General features: G+C 42.1%; 1 protein-coding gene across 1 annotated transcript; it reads left to right on the forward strand.

Annotated features, from left to right (window-relative positions):
* The first annotated feature begins 9,808 nt into the window (after positions 1-9,808).
* Positions 9,809-19,583, forward strand: adssl (adenylosuccinate synthase, like). The gene is made up of 13 exons (XM_069700606.1): positions 9,809-10,081; positions 10,658-10,760; positions 13,326-13,394; positions 13,563-13,613; positions 13,692-13,761; positions 13,873-13,980; positions 14,608-14,689; positions 15,685-15,811; positions 15,899-16,053; positions 16,716-16,840; positions 16,959-17,056; positions 18,118-18,267; positions 18,384-19,583. Exons 1-13 carry the CDS (start codon positions 9,854-9,856, stop codon positions 18,434-18,436), a joined length of 1,419 nt encoding a protein of 472 aa, XP_069556707.1. The 5' UTR covers positions 9,809-9,853; the 3' UTR covers positions 18,437-19,583.
* The last annotated feature ends 2,711 nt before the right edge of the window (positions 19,584-22,294 follow it).

A 22,294-nucleotide genomic window follows, 5' to 3' on the forward strand; every position in this document is an offset into this window, starting at 1 on the left:
GACAAGAACAAATCCACAGATTGAGGATGAGACCGAAGAGTAAAACAGGCACACTGAGTTTAAAAGCAGAGAGAATTCATCAGGCCTTAGAGAAACAGGTTATGAAGGCTCCCTCCATGAATACAGAAAATATTCATTTTGTCTGGATAACAGCATCTGATTTCTGACAGAAGGATAAAAAGGAAATGAGAGGTCGCCTGCATTTGATGAAAATCCTGCATTCAGACAGCAGAGTGGAGGAGACGAAGGGTTTGATCAGGACTGTAGAGATATTTTGAGACGTGAAGAGAGTAGCAGCATCCTTCATGATGTACAGAGGACACGTGATTTAGGGGTGTAAAATGGATTACGTATCAAAGTAGAAAGAACATACGGGCAGAAATATGTGTCGTTAAAAACCTTTTTTTAATGTACTCATTCAGGTTGAGTTCAAATTCATATATATATGATTTAAATTTAGTTTCTAGTGAGACATATTTCTGCCCATAGTCCATAATATTACACAGATATATTCTTTAGATTCAGTGTTTGTATTTAATATGAAGACTTTCACCAGTCAGAGGCCTTTTATTGTTTCTGTAATGCACGTTGGCCACCAGTAGAGGGCGCCTAATCTAAGACAACCTCCTTTATTGTAAAGCTTGATGTAAATCGGTGTTACCTCTCAGTGACAAAAGCTGCTGGAAAGGAGCTTGCAGATGATCTCTAACACTATCCTCTCCAGTTGAAGTGTGTCAAATCTCACTTTCTTCACCCGAGAACCCAAACGCCTCATCAAGACTCATATTCTTCAATATTCTCTGATTGCTTTTTTGTGCATCAGGCTGCAGAAATCAAAGCTGAAACTGAAAGAGATGAAAGCTTGAGCACCACAGATTCTCATTTGCATGTAAGGAGGGGTAATGTGTTCTAAGATTTTAATTTAAATAATGTTCCAGTACATAAATTAATTTGATGATCTCCGAGACTGTTGCAAACGATCCCATTTTTGAGACAGAAATTTCATTCAACTGAAGTTATATTAGCATGAAGGAGAAAATGGTTTGAATATTGGGCAGAGGGGGAGTGTTAACATTTGCTTTGGAATATTTATATGTACAGAAATCTGAAAATATTAAGATAACGGCAAAAGCCAAGTATAGCAGATTATATTATGACAGAAAAAAAAAATCATAAAGATTACATTTATGGTGTCTTCAATGACCGTGACAGCTGACTAGAATCACGGGCGCTTGAGGGTCTTTGTTACCATGTACATTTTAAATTGTGCAAATATGCAGCGCTGGTTATTAGCAGGAAGTAATGCAAATGTTTGTTGTTGGTTTATTAAATGTGCCTGAGAATGTGCTGTGCACTGAACACAGATGCAGCAAAGGGCAAATTCAAATCTGTTAGATAGTTAAGAATATTTGATAAATCATTGGTGTCATACCATGTAAATTGTTGTGTTGGTGTTGATGTTTGTGTTGAAAGACATGAGAGGTTTTTCTTCTTATTAAAGGGGAGTTTTTACCTCCGAGCTGTCACTCACGTCGGAAGTGTTGTATTGTTGGGTTCCTTTATGACGGTGTCAGGTTCGGTTGTAAGGATTTTATTAGGTAAAGAGACAGGTAGATACATTTTTAAAAGTTAAAGACAAACTATTTGTTTTCTATAGTGGCTGGCTAGTTTAACTATAGGTGTCATCAACACCGGGGACATGTTCCTACCTCTTTATGGCTGATTTTATTACCGTGACTGAGCATAATTAGTTCAAAATGTTCTTAAAAATAGGATGCTCCAAGGAATGTTAACCAGAAGAACACTTTGAGAAAGTTTTGCACAGTAAGAAAACAAAGAATACAATGAAAATATAGATGAAACAAATGTGTATTGTCACAGGCTACGTTCTCATAAAGAAACAGGTGCACTCCCATATATTCTCATATAAATATTTAAACCTTTTGCTTGGAATGAGTCATGATTGGTTGGACTTTGGTTGGCGGGTGATGCCAGTTCAACACTAATCTACTTCATCAGGATTGTGTGGGCACGGCTTCATCAGATATGACCAAACAACCAACAATCTGTCATCAGATTTGATTTAAATGTAGCTGGATCCTGATTGGTGTGCAGAAGTAAGTGACATCACCCTTTTCCATCTTAGCTCCTCCCACTTCAAACGAGCAGGAAGAGCACAGACAGAGACAGATAAACTCTCGAAATCTCTCGAATGAAATGAGCAAAACTCTTCAAAATCTGTCTGAAAATATTTTGTTCATAAAGAATGCCAGTTCTCAAAGTAAGAGGATGATTGAGGAAATGTGTTTTCAGGGTCTTTAAAGACAATTCTCCATGCTGTTATACTGCAGCTTACTGATATTAAATCCAACTACCTGATCATTGAACATTAAATATGTATGAACATGCAAATATTTAGAAGCTATGGGTGGATTAACTTAAGGTTAAAAAAAATCACAACAGCCATCAAAAATGTTGTTCATCATGAGAGACATCAGATATCCAAGACATGGATGTGTGGAAATGTGCTTGAAGGTTGAAGGTAGCATGTCTTGTCACATGTCTGAAAAAAAGACGTATCTTTAAAAACTCAAACATTATTGCCTTTTTTTCTTGACTTCAGTGTCTCTGTTGAGTTTTGCACAACAAAACTATGAGAAAAATGTAAGTAAAGTAAGTAATCTATAAAGTTTTATAGGGGCTTAAATTGGAAAGTTGTCCAGATTGAAATACATAATAACCTGAGGGGAAATTAAATCAAAGCAGCAGAGTGAAGCAACAAATTGGTTTCAACATAAATTTGTAATTTGAATTCAGAAAATGGAACAATTTAAAGAACATCAACAGCCCCGATAGTCAATCATTTCTGGAATGAGCTCATCGTGCGTCCAGATTAACCTACAGCCACGATATGAGGGCTGCATGTGACCTTGTGCACATCATAATTTTTATGTTTCAGCAAAAAGATGTCATTATCTGATCTAAATTGCAGCTACAATGATTATGACGACGTTATCTGTGTGGGAGATTAATGCTGGCTACATATTCCCTCTCTTGAAGACGGTGGACTCTGCACTGAGGTGTACTAATCCCCTTGAACTTGTGAGATAAGATAGGTGAGGTGGATGAATGAAGGAGCTGTAAAAGGACATTACTCAGAAGAAAAACAGCTATATTTTCAATAAAAATTTTTAATATGTTAAAGGAGTTTGTGCTGAAAAACAGTGGCGCAACAGCCTTGTATGCTGATTTATGGGGCTGTAAATAGCACAAAACTTTTTCACTAGTCAGGAAAAATCTTGATTTAATAATCAGGTAGAGTCAAATGCAGACATGCACAGTCCATGTGATAAAATCTATGACGGAAGGTCCTTTAAGCCAGAACAAAATATATGATTTTATGCCAGTATATAGTCCCTGTGGTTTGTGTCACATGTGCTGTTTTTTACTGTCGCCTTCAAGGTGAAGACCTTTGAAACTGGTATCATTCAGATTCATTTAACACCTATGTGTGTTTTTCCTACAGTGTACTTATACTATAGTTATTATTTATCACATGTATTAATAATTTGTATGTATCTTAGTGCTCTCCACCAATCTGGGACACACCATTCATTCAGACGTTTACTGTGCTGCTGCCGTTCAATCTCGCTCTGTGACTGCTGTGCTGTTGCTTCACCCACTAATTGTATATTTATATATGAGAGAGATGAATGCAGCAGACTTCATCCTGCCATCCTGCTACTAAAACACAAAAAGCAAAGTATCTTTGAATAAATGCCGTCCTCTGTGGTGGAGGATCTTTTCCATGATGAAACTCTGATATAAAGTCTCATGAAACGCAACCTGATCAATCACACTCAAGTTTTTCAAACTCAGAAAAAACACATTTCACTGAGGGTTTAATGTGTTTTTGTCTCTCGGTGGGGTCATGTGAGGTGTTGAATACATATTCTGTGCAGGAGGACAAAAGAGATGTGCTTGACGCTGGCCCTACCCTCCGGTCAGTCGGTGTGGAATCAGGATGTTGGACTGAGGGCAGGGCGGCGGGCCTGTTAAATATTGACCACGAGTGTAATAATTAACCTCCCACCAACTCCTGATCTCTTAAACTGGCTGCTCTGCCTCGCTGCCATATCTTCGCTGTCATTGCTGCCATTTGCATGCAAAAAAAGAGAGCTCTTTGAGACGCCTTTCTCTGTCAGTACCTGTACCCGTGTCTGTGTCCTAACCGGTCCTGGTCCTCTCTGCGGCTCTAATGCTGTGTTTCCTCTCTGCTGCTGCCTGTGTCACGACGTCCTGCTGCTCTTCAAACCTTTGGCCTCGCCTGTGAAATCCACCAGGCCATGCTGAAAGGTGAGTATGACTTATTCAAGAAAAACTCAATTTCATTTCAACTCATCTGTCATTCTTTAATATTATACCTAAATCTCTATATATTTATGTTCAAATCTTTGATCAGGTATTTTTGGGTGATTTTCCCTTTAACATAGGTTTAATTTTCAAATTCATGCTCATGTTTCTGGCTAAAATCAATAGCTGCATTCTGACTGAACACAGTAAAAACCAATCAAGTACAAGCATAGACAGCCATAAAGAGCTGCTTTTCATTTAAATGCTGTTCTTTTTTTTTTTTTTTTTTTTTTACTGCAAGGCAAAGTACGGGTACAGAGATGTTACCCTGCAAGTTAAACAAGACAGAATGAAAAACCATACAGACTTACAAATAAATTCATTAAACTGATCAAGTAGGAAGACAGTCTTTTAGTAATTATGAGGATAAATGTCTGCAAGCAGGAAATGCAGAGCCTGCAGGTACACAGGTCAGACACACCCATAAACTCTTCTATTGAAAGGCGCCCTCGTGTTGACAGCTGCCATAAAATCGGTGTTATCTCTACAGGCCTTGGCCCTTTGGCCGTGCTGTTGGAGGAGAGCGAGCAATGATGCCGTTTACCTGAGGCTGTAAAAACTGGGAGGAGGAAGTTGTCGGGTCAAAGTCACCTACAAGAGGAGACTCCTCTCCTTAAAGCTGCTGCCTCCAAGTCCAAATCCAGAGTTGATCTCTGTGCTTTTCTTCTGCTGCTTTTTCTTCTCTTTCTCTGTCTCTCTCTCATCTCATCGTCAGCGGTACCAAACAGCCTTCGAGGAAACTGGATCCGATCAAAGGTTTGTTCATCTGATACTGCACTCAGAGAAGTTGATGAGATTTCTGGTGCTTGCTGGATGTAACAGCAACTCCATGTGGAAGTTGCTCCGTATTCCAGTGGAGGTGCTGTTACCTGCAGAGACCCACCAAACACAACATGAAGCCTGCACTCATCAGATTTGGTTTTCTGTTCATTATTATTATTATTATTATTATTATTTTTGACCTGTTTTACTGGATGTCTTGCCGACAGATCACAAGGAGCTCGCTGTGACAGTGGGTGGATGTTTTTATGTTGATCTAGCTGAAGAGTGATGGGGCACGAGGTGATGACCTATGAATTGACAGCCAGTGATCTGTAACATCTGCCTGTCAGTTCTGTAGGCCACTGCTGCGTTTGTCCCTCTGAACGTGTTCAGATCCGAGCGACTGCATTCATCAATCGACTGTGACTTTTTTGTGGTTTCTGAAGTATCTTTTACATTGAATAAAACCTGAATGTCAGTCTGTCATTTGCTCTATATGTGAGAGAAAGTCAAGTCAATTAACACATGTTTATTTTTACAACCTAAAATCACAAATATGCCTCAAAGGGATTGGGGAATAATTAATAAAGACTTTACTTTGAAAGCAGATAAACAAAAACAATGACAGACATGCAAATGATTATAGGATCATTTAAGGAATAGCAGATGAAGTTTCCTCAGAACAAATGTGTATACGTCATGTTATACTGAATCTGAAATGTTCTCAGTGACTATAAATGAAACTGGGAAGAGGAAGTAGACATGAAACTGTTATCCTAATCTCATGGAGACACATTCACACTCACTATGATTACACTCATTTTAATACAATCATACATTTTTAAAAGTAAAGTAGAACTGATTTGTTATTATTTTACACATTAAAGTTGACAGAGTTTATTAATGTTTTCATAATGCGTGAAGATTCAGACTGCAAACAAATCTAGTGTTTACAAAGTCATCATTAAACTATGTTGACTCATAACGGCCATTACTTCACTTCTGCATTCACTCTTCTATTAATAATTCACCATTTTGAAGATGCCACATGTTCATCGGTCTGTTAAATGTCACTGAGGATTAATAATAAACAACATATTATTCATTGTCATTGGCTAGTTCATTCTGCTTGAATCTCTCCAACAGCAGAATAAGTTATTAATATTGGTCGGGTGCCTCCGATGATACAACGTGGAGGTGCAGTTATTCTGTTACTCTAATCAAAGCATATAAAATATGTATTGAGATTAATTCAACCCTCCCCACTGTGTCAGGAAAGTGTTTTAAAGCACCAATATGTAACATGTTCTGAGCAGTGGTAGCAGCGGCCTCTGTGGCCACAGATGGTAATTACAGGATTCTGGTGCATTAAATTCTGCCTCATGACTGCACATGATCGAGGGGATAAACCTAATATCGACAGGTCTCGGAGCCACTGTAGCTACACCTTTACTCAGACAATCTGGGGTTATATACAAGTATATGTAACCAACTTTATTTCTACTTCTAGTAAGAAAGAAATTAACAATAAAAAAATGTCTGGACACTGAAAGGGGACAAAGCCAGGGAAAAGGCCAAGACCTGCTTCAGTCATCCATCGGCTGTGTTCACATGCTGATAAGGAAAAGTAACTATGTGGGTGTGTCAGTGCTGGAGCTCCAGTAAGATGCTGGGTCAACTGCTTCTTACTTACAATAAGAGGACCAGGATCATCCCGCAACTGGCAGTCCTCAATGACGAGGAACTCAACAAGCTGCTGCGAGTGAAGAGGACACTTTGTGTGGGAGATCCGACCCATTCACAAAAGATACACAGAGCAAGAGCAGATGTGGAATGAGTGCATGATTCCACACAGTCCCATGTGCACAAACCACATGTCATGTAACTTACAAAATTCCAATTACCCACCAAGTTTACTTACTCGTTGAACTACAAAGTAATATTAACAAAAAATAAATAAATAAACAGAATTTATTGCCACCATGCTGCGTGGTTTCAGAAACCTTTTCTGGGACGAAACAGATGAGTCCAGAAAATAAACCAGAAACGTGTGCTGGACGCCACGGGCGCACACTATGCTGGTTTACTTTTCTGTGTTTTGATTTAATGCATATTTAAAGTGAAATACTCCAGTCAGAGGGACCTTGAATTACGGCATTTCATACACATATGATGAAAACGCTGCCTCTGCTGCCACCTAGCAATTAACAAGTACTCCTCGAAGCACAGATGTTGTGTTGATGATCGACAGAAAGGGAACAGATCTGAAACTTTAAGTGCACAAGGTCAGCAAGGTCAGAGTGAAATAACTGTTTTATCACCACCTGACTGAGGGTATTTGAGCTGTCATGTAGAATTGTGCACAACATACAGTGGGTACGGAAAGTATTCAGACCCCTTTAAATTTTTCACTCTTTGTTTCATTGCAGCCATTTGCTAAAATCAAAAAAGTTCATTTTATTTCTCATTAATGTACACTCAGCACCCCATCTTGACAGAAAAAAACAGAAATTTAGAAATTTGTGCAAATTTATTAAAAAAGAAAAACTGAAATATCACATGGTCATAAGTATTCAGACCCTTTGCTCAGTATTGAGTAGAAGCACCCTTTTGAGCTCGTACAGCCATGAGTCTTCTTGGGAATGATGCAACAAGCTTTTCACACCTGGATTTGGGGATCCTCTGCCATTCTTCCTTGCAGATCCTCTCCAGTTCCGTCAGGTTGGATGGTGAACGTTGGTGGACAGCCATTTTCAGGTCTCTCCAGAGATGCTCAATTGGGTTTAGGTCAGGGCTCTGGCTGGGCCAGTCAAGAATGGTCACAGAGTTGTTCCGAAGCCACTCCTTTGTTATTTTAGCTGTGTGCTTAGGGTCATTGTCTTGTTGGAAGGTGAACCTTCGGCCCAGTCTGAGGTCCAGAGCACTCTGGAAGAGGTTTTCTTCCAGGATATCTCTGTACTTGGCCACATTCATCTTTCCTTCAATTGCAACCAGTCGTCCTGTCCCTGCAGCTGAAAAACACCCCCATAGCATGATGATGCTGCCACCACCATGTTTCACTGTTGGGATTGTATTGGGCAGGTGATGACCAGTGCCTGGTTTTCTCCACACATACCGCTTAGAATTAACGCCAAAAAGTTCAATCTTGGTCTCATCAGACCAGAGAATCTTATTTATCATAGTCTGGGAGTCCTTCATGTGTTTTTTGGCAAACTCTATGCGGGCTTTCATATGTCTTGCACTGAGGAGAGGCTTCTGTCGGGCCACTCTGCCATAAAGCCCCGACTGGTGGAGGGCTGCAGTGATAGTTGACTTTGTGGAACTTTCTCCCATCTCCCTACTGCATCTCTGGAGCTCAGCCACAGTGATCTTTGGGTTCTTCTTTACCTCTCTCACCAAGGCTCTTCTCCCACGATTGCTCAGTTTGGCTGGACGGCCAGGTCTAGGAAGAGTTCTGGTCGTCCCAAACTTCTTCCATTTAAGGATTATGGAGGCCACTGTGCTCTTAGGAACCTTGAGTGCTGCAGAAATTATTTTGTAACCTTGGCCAGATCTGTGCCTTGCCACAATTCTGTCTCTGAGCTCCTTGGACAGTTCCTTCGACCTCATGATTCTCATTTGCTCTGACATGCACTGTGAGCTGTAAGGTCTTATATAGACAGGTGTGTGCCTTTCCTAATCAAGTCCAATCAGTTTAATTAAACACAGCTGGACTCCAATGAAGGAGTAGAACCATCTCAAGGAGGATCAGAAGAAATGGACAGCATGTGAGTTAAATATGAGTGTCACAGCAAAGGTTCTGAATACTTGTGACCATGTGATATTTCAGTTTTTCTTTTTTAATAAATTTGCACAAATTTCTAAATTTCTGTTTTTTTCTGTCAAGATGGGGTGCTGAGTGTACATTAATGAGAAATAAAATGAACTTTTTTGATTTTAGAAAATGGCTGCAATGAAACAAAGAGTGAAAAATTTAAAGGAGTCTGAATACTTTCCGTACCCACTGTATTAATATAAATTAGCCTCCCATATACTCATCTATTATCAGCCTATTTTGGTCAGTGAACAACCTTAGATAATATGCTGTTTGATTAAAATAGTTCAAATTGATTGATTAATCATTTAATTAATTAATAATTTAATTAATCAAAGCATCTGTTTCCCCCAATACCAGCAGACAAACATTTCTATCCGAATTTATTTTTTTTAAACCCCAAATGTGGGTTTACATTTCATGTCCATTTTCAACAGAAAATGTAAATAAATAAACCCAGGAACGTCGCTAAGAACATAATTTGGGCTTTTCCCTGTCTCAAAATAAAACGCGCTGCGTAGTCGTAGTGAAAACGAAGCCGGAAGTGGTGATTTTATCTTTATATTTATGTACTCTTTGTGAACCGTGCACCGCTTTGGTCTTTTACTTGATTATCCTTCCGGAAAAAGAGTTTAATGCAACATTTACGTATCAGTTAATCGACCCGAACAGTGTATTCATATTATAATATTAATATAAGTTATTACGGTTCCACAATAGATGTATTGATGTCCAGGAGAACTGAAGACGTAACAGAAAACACTGCCATCTAGCGGTGGGGCGGCGCAGCGGCGGACGAGCACTTCCTGTACAGCAGAGAACGCGGTAAAACGACATCCTGGTTTGGAGAAGCAGGGCAGCAGCATGGCATCCGATAGCAGCGTGGCTAACGTACGAGAGACCGCGTCCCTGAACGGGGAGCCGGTCGTGAAGCGGCCCCGGGACAGCGACGCGCAGGACACCTCGCTCCGGACCCAGAAGGAGCCTCGGAACAAAGTGACCGTCGTGCTCGGAGCGCAGTGGGGCGACGAGGGGAAAGGGAAAGTTGTGGACCTGCTCGCTATGGATGCGGATATCGTCTGCAGGTGCCAGGTACGGAGCTACACCGTCGTGTTCACGTCACACTTCACGTTCAAACGGTGCTCAATGTCGTCGCTTTGCAAACGTTTGCAGCAGGAAGAGTCGGTTTAAAGTCGTTGACGCGCCGCCGCCGTTAAATATTCACGACCGACGTAACAACGTCAACAACCTTGTCCGACCTCCCGGATGTGGACGTGCGTAAAGTAACGCTTACCGAGGTCATCTGTTTCTCGTATTTATCTTCTGCCGCGGCAGCAAAGTGTGACTTGAATGCAGCAAATGGCCCGCGACGCGCAGAGAGTGTGACGTCACGGACCGCCCCGTCGATACCAGCTGTCCGCGCCGGTCAATAAACCACGTTTTACTAAAAACGTGGTTTATTGATCTATTTCGTTGTGAACCGGAAACAGGAGTTACCGCAAAAACTGCTGAATGACTTCGCCCTGTGCTCATAATTATACAAACAACACGGTGTTCGTCTCTCTGCTGTCTCTCTGTCTCTCTGCTGTCTCTCTGTTGTCTTTCTGTTGTCTCTCTGCTGTCTCTTCTGTCTGCTTTCCAGTGACCCGTTTCTGTCCTCTTTTGCAGGGAGGCAACAATGCGGGTCACACGGTGGTGGTGGACTCGGTGGAGTACCACTTCCACCTGCTGCCCAGCGGGGTGCTCAACAAGAAGGCCGTCTCCTTCATCGGTACGAGACGACATCCTCGTGTTTTATGTTGAACGTTTTGATGATCGGAGGTCCCGCTAAAACCATAAGACGGCAGTATACGACCGTTATGTGTGTGAAAACATCTGAACCGGCCTTATTAGTGCTTCGATATCACGTTGAAACTGAGTTCTTTTAGTGACTAGTTCAGACTAAGTGATAGAAACAACCTGCCAGTCGGTACAGCATCACCACAAACTACAGCCTGAACAATGGCTTCTCTGTCGGCCACACTAATGCAGTCTTTAAAAAAAAAAAAAATCAGCACAAGCCTAAATTCAAAACTAATCCCAAGTCATACTAATAAGTCTGAAAATGCATTTCACATGACCACCCATGTACAGCGGGAAAGACGCCAACTAAAACCGGCGACACGCCGAATTTAATCCGATTCTGTGACTAGCGGTGTTGGTTGGGATTAGGCACGAGGGGTGTTAAGAGTGAGGGGAAGACAACGAGGGTACTGAGTGGGATCGGTCACCAAATACAGACCACCATCGGCGCCCCGTGCAGAGTTTGAACGCTCCACATAAATGTACCAAAAGTTACGTGTTTTTAAAGGAAAATGTGTTTCGTTGTGCGGAGCGGCAAGAAGAAAGGTGGAGGGATTTGAGGTCTATGTGAACGAGAGGTGGTGCAATCCCGACCACGTGTGTGTGAAGGAACGTTTCTGTAGCCCGGATGTTGAACTGCTAGCCGTGGTGATGCGCCCTTATTATTTACCGAGGGAGTTCTCGTCCGCCATCGTTATCGCTGTTTACATTCCTCCATCAGCTGACGTAGAGGCAGCAGTGGACACCATCCACTCCACGGTGGCTAAACTACAGACTCAGCATCCCGGTGCATTTTTGGCAGTTACTGGAGACTTTAACCAGTCTGGATAAAATACTGCCAACTTTGCACCAGTATGTTAACTGCCCCACAAGGAACAATACAACTCTGGACTTACTGTATGCTAATGCCATGGATGCAGACAGTGCTACTGCCCTTCCTCCCCCCCACCAGTAGATCAGACCACAACCTGGTCCTGCTGACTCCCAGGTATGTCCCCCTGGTGCAGAGGCAGCCTGTGTCCACCAGGACTGTGAGGAGGTGGACACAGGAGGCTAAAGCCCTGCAGGACTGCTTTGGGTCCAGGACTGGGATGTGCTGTTTGGGACCACGGACATGCATGACAGACTGTATCACAGAATACATTAAATCCTGTTTGACTGACCACATGCAGCGCACCACATGGAGTGCAGCGCCACCTGAAGGAGAAGATGAGGGAGTGCAAGGACTCCTACAGGAGGAAGCTGGAGGCCAAACTCCAGCAGAACAACCTGAGGGAGGTGTGGACCGGTATGAAGGAGATTCCTGGGTTCAAAGGGAGAGAGAGAGACAACCAGGGGGAACCTGGAGAGAGAGACAACCAGGGGGAACATAGAGAGGAACAACCAGGGGGAACCTGGAGAGGTCAAATGAACTAAACTGTTTCTTCAACAGGTTTAGTTCACCACCCTCATCTGTCTCCTCCACACCCACACCTCTGCTGCCCCCCCAGTTCCCCCTGGTGAGCTGCATGGACACAGAGCCCTCAACTCCAAAGGGCTCTTCCTCCATAGACACCATGACCCCCCCCCCCACACCCCACCCACACACACCCCTCTCTGTGACAACTGGCCAGGTTAGGAGACAGCTGGAGAGACTCCACCAGCGCAAGGCTGCGGGACCTGACGGCATCAGCCCCGTGGTCCTGAAGACCTGCGCCGTCCAGCTGGCTGAGGTCCTACAACACCTCTTCAACCTGAGCCTGAAGCAGGAGGAGGTCCCGGTGCTGTGGAAGACGTCCTGTCTGGTTCCTGTCCCCAAGAAGACGACTCCATCTGGCCTCAACGACTACCGACCGGTTGCCCTCATATCTCATGTGATGAAGGTGCTGGAGAGGCTGGTCTTGGCCCACCTCAGGCCGCTGGTGAAATCTTCTCTGGACCCTCTGCAATTTGCGTACCAGCCTCGTGTGGGAGTGGACGACGCCATCATCTACCTGCTGCAACGAGCTCAGTCTCACCTGGATGGAACCGGTGACTCTGTGAGAATCACTTTCTTTGATTTCTCCAGTGCATTCAACACCATCCAACCACTGCTACTGAGTGAGAAGCTGCGGGTGGTGGGGGTGGACACGTCCACCATCTCCTGGATCACTGACGATCGATCGATCGATCGTGGATGTCGCCTTAGATTTAGTGCGGTGTGCCTAATAAACCCCAATAGGAACAGCAAAGAACAGAATAAATGCAAATAATTTACTGTATTTGTGCCAAAATATCTAATTTTTACATTCCTCTGATTCTGAGGTTTCTATTTGCGTCTTGTTTATCTCCCGTGCCCTTTTGATAGCTGTTTAATTTTAGAACTGTAAAAACATGAAATGAGGAAAGCGTAAACGCAGAGGTGTTTTATGGATAAAAGCTTTGGGAAAACGTTAACAAGAAGTTTACTGAACATTTTGTATGACGCAAGAGGGGATTTCTTACGAGGATTGTTAAATTTCTTCTCTCGCTACAGGAAACGGAGTCGTGATACACCTGCCGGGTCTGTTTGACGAGGCCAAAAAGAACCTGCTTAAAGGCAATGGTAAAGTGTCAGACCAGACACATGTGTTTAAATGATATATTCGTTTAATTCAAAGGTCCAAAAAGGTTTCTGAAATGTGCATCAATAACATAACATGAACAGGGAGACACAATAGATGGTCGCTATGGTGACAATGTTGTAACGTGTGGGTTATTGTATTACATGCAGGGTTACAAGGATGGGAGGACAGATTAAAAATTTCCGACCGTGCCCACATTGGTGAGTAAAATGTTTTCTCCTCAAAGAGTTTTTGAATAAAAACATGTCCTCTTATTGACGACCTGCTTTCACCTCCAGTGTTCGACTTCCATCAAGCGGTTGATTGCATCCAGGAGGAGCAGCGGCAGCAGCAAAAAGAAGGGAAAAAGTAAGTCTACTCTCATCATGAAGTGCACTGTGACGGTTCTCAAGCTGTGGAATACTTTCTTGTGGTCGTTTTGCGCCGGTTACCAACGTTGTGTTGTTACTTGTGCTTCAGCCTGGGAACCACGAAGAAAGGTATCGGTCCGGCCTACTCGTCCAAAGCCGCTCGAAACGGTCTGCGAGTCTGTGACCTCGTCTCAGATTTCAAAGTGTTCGAGGACAAGTAAGGATGTTTTTATTTTCTTCATGTTATGTGTTTTGACCATCATCAGTGACTCAAAATATGACCTCTCATGGACTGCTGCTGTGAACCTCAGTCCAACATTTGAACACCTTGAAGGGATTGTGAATGTCACAATGATTGGATGGTGAATCGTTGCACTGTTTAATGTCTAAATCTGCTCTTTTTTTTTTTCTTTTTTTTTTTTTTTGCCAAACTTGAACAGAAACTGCAGCTGTTTCCCCTCAATACATGCGACAAATACTCAGAATACTAGTTTGAGTTTATGAATTCATTTTAAGAGCATTTAAATCCAATTTTAACAAAGCTATTTTCTCAAATCAATCACAACGAGCAGATTTATTTTGAAGAGTTGTAACACATTCAATCACTAAGTGTGTATGTTCTCCTGCCAGCAGGTGGCGACATCTTGCTTTCTAAAATAAAAATAAAAACCTGCTGGCACCCTGCTTTCATCAACGTGTTATCTACTCGTTAAAGTCTGTCCTGTGTATCACGTTGTGAAGTGCAGTGTATTCGTGTATTCGTGTATTCACAAGGGCTAAACATGAACCTGCATGAACACAAACGAACAAACCGCTCACCTCTGTCCTCCGTCGGGTTTTGCAGGTTTCGGATGTTGGTGGAACATTTCCGGACCATGTATCCCAAACTCTACGTCGACATCGACGGCGAACTGGAGCAGCTGAAGGTGAGGACTGCTCTCCTCGTGGAGACGTTTCTCTCTATCATTTGACTCCGTTGTTTGGTGTCGATATTGTGACAGTCGGCCAGTTTCAGGGTCTCGCAGCAGATAATGAGTTCGTTAGATGTCAATCGCAGCTGATCACTGCATGATGCGCGCTGGTTACATCTCTGTCCAACCTGATGCTCACTGCGCTGCCTCGGGGCATGATGGGAAAACTCTTGGCTCTCCCCTGATCTAATAGCTGATTGGTTTTAATGCTCAACAATATGATATATAATAGAAATGTTTTATTTCTGTTGGATAGGAGAGGTTTGGATTTTGTCTTATTTTGAAGGTTTATTCTGTTGACAGATGTTTCAGTGAAAGAGGCTGAATATATATTTCAAGTTACACATCATCAAAGTGCACACAATATATCACAGTTCACTCTGTTGTAATATGAATCATGTTTTCATTGTATTTAGTTTAAGAAATAAACGGTCTGTTCAGATGATTTGTAGACTGCTGCAAACTGATAAGATGCTGAATTACATGAGACTTTGTGTAAAATGGAGGCTGAACAATGAACAGGAATCATCTCTCATAATGAAAACTGTTGTAGACGGAGTCCAAACTTATATAAGGATCTAATACCATCTTATTAAATTGGGGTCAGACATAACAGGATATAAATGTTTCTGTCACTTGATGTTCAGACTGAAGTGCTGCTGTAAATTTGACTGCAGCTGTTTGCTTTTCCTGCTTCCACTTCCAAATCTCTGATGTAATAAAGATTTATACTCTGGATTAATCTCAGGAAATTCAATCACTTTAATGCAGCTTTTAAGACCAAATAATACAAAAAAAAGAAATCGCTGACAACTTTGAAGTGATGGGAAATAATTTACTTAATACGATGGGTGATTGTTAATGTGTTATTTGTTGTTCAACAGTGCTCATCTTTTCCACCAACAGTACCATATTTCTGTCAGTGAATTTATTCTTGTGACTGTTTTCAGCTCTACGCTGAGAAACTGCGCCCTCTGGTGACTGACGGTGTGTACTTCATGCACAAAGCTCTGACTGGACCCAGTAAGAAAATCCTGGTGGAGGGAGCCAACGCTGCTCTCCTGGATATTGACTTTGGTGAGCAACAACGGCTTTGTTCATTTGGTTAGGTAGATGGGTGGATGTCGTTTCCTCCTCAGACTTAACAGCTGTTTCTCCTCTCAGGGACGTATCCTTTCGTCACGTCCTCTAACTGCACCGTGGGAGGCGTGTGCACCGGCCTCGGCGTGCCTCCGTCTCACGTCGGCCACGTGTACGGTGTCGTCAAAGCGTACACTACTCGCGTGGGCGTCGGTGCTTTCCCAACGGAGCAGAACAACGTGAGTAAAGACACTCATTTGTACCAAGTCGGTATTTTAAACGTGTTCACGACAAAGATCCTGTTAATGTAGACGAGCTGAAGAGCTGCCGATTGTTGAGGATCAGATTCTTCACACTGGTGCGCAGCAGCGGCTATTTAAAAGCACTTCTCATTACTATTCAAAGATCTTAAGAGCAACGAACTGTCTTTTAAGTAGCATCTCACGCAGTAAAGCAGTTTGCTCTGAGATGAACCTCCCTACTGGTTCCTCTTGTCTCTCGCTGTCCTCCTGCCTGCAGTGGCATCATCGCTGGTTCAGGTTGTGTGGTCAGCTGCAGCCTTGACATTATAGATGCGGACTTGTGGCCAGATGAAAGTCAGTTCACGTCTCTCAGGTTGCTGGCAAAACCCTTTGTGGGGATGTGCACTTTAACAGGAGCAGCGCGGCAGTGTGGTTGCCGTGGGAACCTCCCGGATGTGAGTGACGCAGGGTGAAAACTGGAAAAGAGCCTCAGCGCTCAGCTGACGCTTTCTACATAAATGATGGTTTCCAAACAGGCAGAATCGGCACGATTACCATTAGATTTAATTAAATATGTTTTTCCTTTGTATAATTCTGTTTTCGAAACCAGCTGCTCTTTGTCTTCAGCTGAAATAATGCATTTATTGATCGTTTTACAGGAGACCGGGGAGCTGTTACAGTCCAGAGGGAGGGAGTTCGGCGTGACAACAGGCAGAAAGAGGCGTTGCGGTTGGCTGGATCTGATTTTGGTCAGATACGCTCACATGGTCAATGGCTTCTCTGCGTAAGGAACCATCAAACCCTCTCAGAATATTTCCCTCACCTGCTCGTGCTCCAGTCGTAAGCTTCATCACACTCAGTGTATTGTCATGGCAGCTGAACAGAGTTGCTGTGTTTTGCAGAATTGCCCTGACCAAGCTCGACATTTTGGACACACTGCCTGAGATTAAAGTGGGCGTGGCCTATGAGGTTGACGGACAATCTTTGCCAAGTTTCCCAGGTAGGTTCCTCCCACTAAAACAGAAAATTAGTACGAATTCAACAGTGAAAAATAACAAGACATTTGAATGACTTCAGATTAAGTGTTTTCGTTGCCTTAAATGAAACACAGAGGAAGAGTTTGATGACTGAAAGGCTGCAGCTACTGATTATTATCATTCAGTCACTGTCATCTTTTTTTTCTCAGTTAATTGATTGTAACAGCTGAAAATGGAGAATAAAAAAAAGGACTCCATAAATTCCTAAAACTCAGCGTATCAACATTTTAATATACTGTTTTTTGTGTACAGCCCCAAACCCAAAGATATTTAATTTCTTTCCAGTGATATAAAACAGTATAAAGTACAGATATAAAAGCAGCAAATCTTCACGCATTTGAGACGATTTAATCAGATTGTTGTTGATTCATTTTCTTTCCACACTAGCTGACTACAGTTTGTTGTGCAAAGTGAAGACTCTCTCTCCGTCCATCCAGTCTTAATGTCATACACATAATTAGTGTATAGAAACTGCTCACATGTCAATGAACACGGCTTTAATGCTCCATGGGGTCTTTTTTTTTTTTTTATTTTTTTTTTTTTTACATGACTCAGCCTTTTCCAATCATGAAACGCAACATCTTGGGCTTTTCTAAATGTATGTTGCAGCACCGTTGAAGGTGCATTTATCTCCTTTATCTCTGTTTGCAGTGACGAATGAAGCAAATTAAATTGTTAAGCTTCTGAACCAGAGGGTGATAAACCAACTCCTCTTTCTTCTCCGCTCTAAATGACATTGCAGCATGTTCACGCAGATTTTTCCTTCGTTAATTTTTCTGGTCAATGCGCTGTCCGTCCCCCCGATTCAGATTTGTTTGAGTGTGTTTTGCTTGCGCTGCAGCTTTTCGGCAGCGGGAGATACTCTTCGCAGCAAATCAAATAATAAATGTATCATTCCTGCACACTGGGACTGTAGATACCAGTAAAAGGAAGGTGTCCAGCTTGTTGTTTTGTGCACAGCCCTCCGATGAATCTGTAAATCAAACCAAAAACATTTCATTCTTATAAATCTCTTCTGTTGCAGCAAACTTGGACGTTTTGACGCGGGTGTCGGTGGACTATAAGACCCTGCCCGGCTGGTGCTGCAGCACTGAGGCAGCCCGGAGCTTCGACGAGCTGCCGTCAGAGGCACAAGATTACATTCACTACATTCAGAAATTCCTGCAAGTGCCAGGTTTGTAAAGAGACACTTTACATTAACGGAGAAACTGCAGCCAAAACCGTTCTTCGCTTTGCCAAACCCGCCACTCACATTTTCCCTTTGTTTTTTTCCTCTCTCTCCTTTTTCAGTGAAGTGGGTGGGAGTCGGCAAATCCAGAGAGAACATGATCAAACTGTTTTGATCCCTCTGCAGTTTCCACTTCTGCAGTCCTCAACGAAAACTCGGATGATTCAGGTTTTCATAGAATAACAGACGAGTTTAACACACAAACTCTGTCCTAAAGGAAACGCATCACCAGCAAGGCCACCTATGAGACCTTGAGCTGCTGCTTGTGCATCACATCTACAATAATTGCTGGCAAACATAATTTAAGCATTCCACATGTTCTTTTCTATATTTATTAGGGTGTTAATTTTTACAGCCCGGTGCAAAGGGCTCGATCAGTCTTCAATCCATTCCAAAGTAAAGCACAGTTTATTTTTTAGCATTTGAAACTACCATTGACATGAATTGACATCTGTTCACCACGCAGTTATTTTTTTACGTGGATTGAAAAGCAACTGATGAACAGATGGAGAAGCCTCCGTGTTACAAAGAAATCACATTAAAACAGATTATTTTCAGGCTTCGTAACAGCATTGAGAAACGATTGGAAGCCGTTGACGGTCGTGAACTTTTCTATTGAATGATTTTTAAACCACTTTGAAAACATTAATGCATCTCAGTTACATTTGTAAAAAAAAAAAAAAAAAAAAATCTTCATGATGAGTGTTGAAATGAGTATGGTGCTTGAAGGATGAATGAGCACTAAGCAACTTGAACTGGAAAAAATAGTTAACCTCCACAGACTTGATAATTATGAGTAAATGTAAAGAAAACGGTGAGCAGTGATGTACAGAGAACATCTCAGTGTTTCAGGCGCACCCGGTTTCAATGTTTGAAAATGTGGTTATCGTCACACATCTCTCCTGAATATACGGTTGCCAGGAGCTGAATGAGCCTAATGGTGGGTAACCGACGACATATGACTGTTGGGCAGCTCAGCAACTGGCGTCACGAACCTCGTCACGGTAACCGCAATAAGCAGAAGGTTTAACAGTCGGACTGGGTGGGTCACTGGGGAGGGGGTGGGGGTCACTGGGTGGTTCAGTTCACACATCATGCCAATAATGTAAAAGACTCGTACTCTTTACTATTATCAATAAAAGGAAACCATAAAATGTAGTGGTTTTAGTTTGTCATTTTTATCCAGTAGGTGTGAAACCTATTTTTGAGAGTGCAATTTGTTCTTTTAATGTAAGATTTTAAAAAAAACAACCTGGGAGACATTCTGCGAGTCTTTAATGCTTCTGGTAGCTTTAGCATATTAATTTAGTAATTACACAGTATTTCTTCACCGACGTCACAGTGAAGAGAGTAGCTCTTCTCTCCTGCACCTCCACACTCCTCTCAGCCAGCCTGTCACATTTTTCTCTCAACCTTTCCTCCTTTGCGCCCTCCTCAGTTATGTTGACTTCCTCTCGCCGTTTAAAAGCTTCTCGGGACCTGGAGGAATTGGATTACAGTGTAAAGTGGATTCCTTGGCCAATCGATTGGAGGTGTAACCGTGTGCTAGTGCTTCCCAGATCTTCAGTCTTTCTAATGCGTTAAAGGCCCCGAACACCCACACAGGTGGTTTCAGCCGCCCGGATCTGACCTCCGCTCCGGTTGATGTTGAGTACAGATGGGATGAGAAATAACATCATGTCACTACAGTCTGTATACTTAACAATAATATAGTGAAGGTCGAATAAGTTATTAATAAATTGTTGGATGTGTACCAGAACTAATAGGAGACTTGGAGAGATGCCAGACAGCCTGAACGTGTCCACACTCTTGAGAAAAGGACGATTCCTGAGTTAGCTTTGAACTCTGCATTAATAATCTCAGTATGTTGGATTTAGGAGGATCAATTGGTAGCAATGAAATACAAGATATATAGTTGTGTTTCTGTTAGAGCATAGTCACCTGAAACAAGATATTGAGTCTTCCTCCACAGACTGCACCATGTTGTAGCCCAGAAGACACAAACCAAACACCAGCTACGTGTTCCTTCATCCATACTGCCATATTGTCTCGTAAGCCAAAAACAGATTTAATATGTGCCAGTACATAGTATGTTAAATGTAGTACGCCAAAATGCCAGGATGTCCTACTACATCCGGTTGTATTTTGCCGTGTGCAGACCAGCACGCTTCTCTGGCTGTTCTGACCTACAATGCGCAGCAGAAGATGCGTCACTCCGACTGAGCCACTGAGAGAGTTGGTGGCGCCGACCGGTTGCAGTTAGTAAAAGGAAGAAGAAGAAGAAGAATCGGCAATAAGAAGTGTGATTTAAGTGTCGCACTCGTTCCAAATTGCAATGTTTTTTCTTTTATTTCAAACGTCGCTCTGCGGATCGCGATGGATTTGGCCAGAAGAGTCCAAGTTCAAGGCCCGTTTTTTATGACAAAGTGGTATGTCCCAATGAATACGGCATTAAATTGGAATTGCTGAAATTTTAGGTAAACTTGTAATGTAAAACGCTGGCCTATTTGTGAAACTGCACACCTTTTTTTTTCACATCTAGACCACGAGACCAAATCCACATTCATAATCACGAGACTGGTTTAGTCTGCTAGATTATAAAAGTGAAGCCACACTTTAAAACACATTTTTAGATTTGTGTTACACCTTAAGAAGAAATCAAGAAAATGTAACAAAAGTTGAGAATATACCAGAATATGAGTCTTTCAAGCTGTTTAGATCAATTTTCTTTGAAAAATTTACACAACTAAATCTAAACTTATCTTGAGTTTTAGCCTTTTTTTAAGTCATGTTATGAGCATCTTATTGTTCTGTTGAGCGTTGTATTAAGTCGTGGAAAAGTTTGTTCAAACTGCACCACTGTGTCTTTCGAACATTAACCCTAAACGCCATTTGATTTATGTGCTTTTAGATTAAGAATTTGCAACAGAACAACGTCACCATAACTTTCAACAATTTGAAAAGACAAAAAAGTATATCTGAACACTATTTTGAATTAAGTAAATAAAAATACTTTAACGAATTTAATTCAAATTTTCTGTGTGCTGTTTCTGATGCTTGTTCTCTGACTCCACACTGAAAGTGCATCTTCCCTTAAAAGACCAAAGCTGCAGACGTTTGCTAACCAGTCAATTTCCAGTCCGCGAAGTCCCTGCATCATCAAAAACGGCCCAAAGTGAGCTTACAGTAGATGCAAGAAGGCCTAATTGAAAAATAAGTGCTCATAATAGCGGCGTATCCACCCCTCCCCCCTCCTCACGTTTCTGGCTGCCCCCCCACCCCCTCTTTTATTTACCACCACCTCCCTTTACTTGTAATTGTGAGCACATTTATCATCGGGTCAATCAATTTGAGCGTTTAGTTCCAGTGTGGACTCCTCACAGATGTTCGCCCCTTGATGAGATCTACTACTTCCACTGGATGGACCTTAATTCATTTATCTCCATATTGCTTAGGAAATCTCACATGTAATTAAGAGGACACTCGGGACTGTAACCGTCAATCAACCAGAAGTAAGGATGTCTACGTTCTCTAACGTCTCTGCATTACTAAGTGTTTGTGTGACACGATTATGAAGCCTGATTTTATTTTATGATTAGAAATGCAGATGCCACGTTTAAAAGGTGCAAGCTTAAAAGAAATCTTTCTCTGAATATAGAGTTATTATATTTAGAGGTATTGTAGAGTTTAATGTCATCCATTTTTATTTTTTTTTTTTTATTCCAACATGACCTTTAAATAGAAACTATGGAGTAATGTTTGTACTTTGGGGTGTTTCAAAGCTTTCCTGACTAAACTTATGCAGCAGGAACATTTTGTGGGAGCAATGCAAAAAGTGCCAACACATTCCCCCCTGTGTACTCCATAGATCTTCAACACTGAACACTGCACTTATTTGTCCTCACAATAGATAATCAACTATTCTCTCCTTTTCTGTAAAACTTCCTCATACCGCACCGAGTCATGATTTATG

The sequence above is a fragment of the Brachyistius frenatus genome, unplaced genomic scaffold (assembly GCF_029030835.1).
Source record: "Brachyistius frenatus isolate BFR_SWC_R1_liver_20210118 unplaced genomic scaffold, ASM2903083v1 Contig_34, whole genome shotgun sequence".
NCBI classification, from domain to species: Eukaryota; Metazoa; Chordata; class Actinopteri; family Embiotocidae; genus Brachyistius; species Brachyistius frenatus.

Excerpts from the sequence above, each read along its gene's own strand:
- adssl (XM_069700606.1), top strand. The coding sequence starts at position 9,854 with ATGGCATCCGATAGCAGCGTGGCTAACGTACGAGAGACCGCGTCCCTG. Across the intron at positions 13,981-14,607 it reads TTCAAAGTGTTCGAGGACAA|GTTTCGGATGTTGGTGGAAC; the intron begins GTAAGGATGTTT and ends CGGGTTTTGCAG. Across the intron at positions 16,054-16,715 it reads TCCCAACGGAGCAGAACAAC|GAGACCGGGGAGCTGTTACA; the intron begins GTGAGTAAAGAC and ends ATCGTTTTACAG.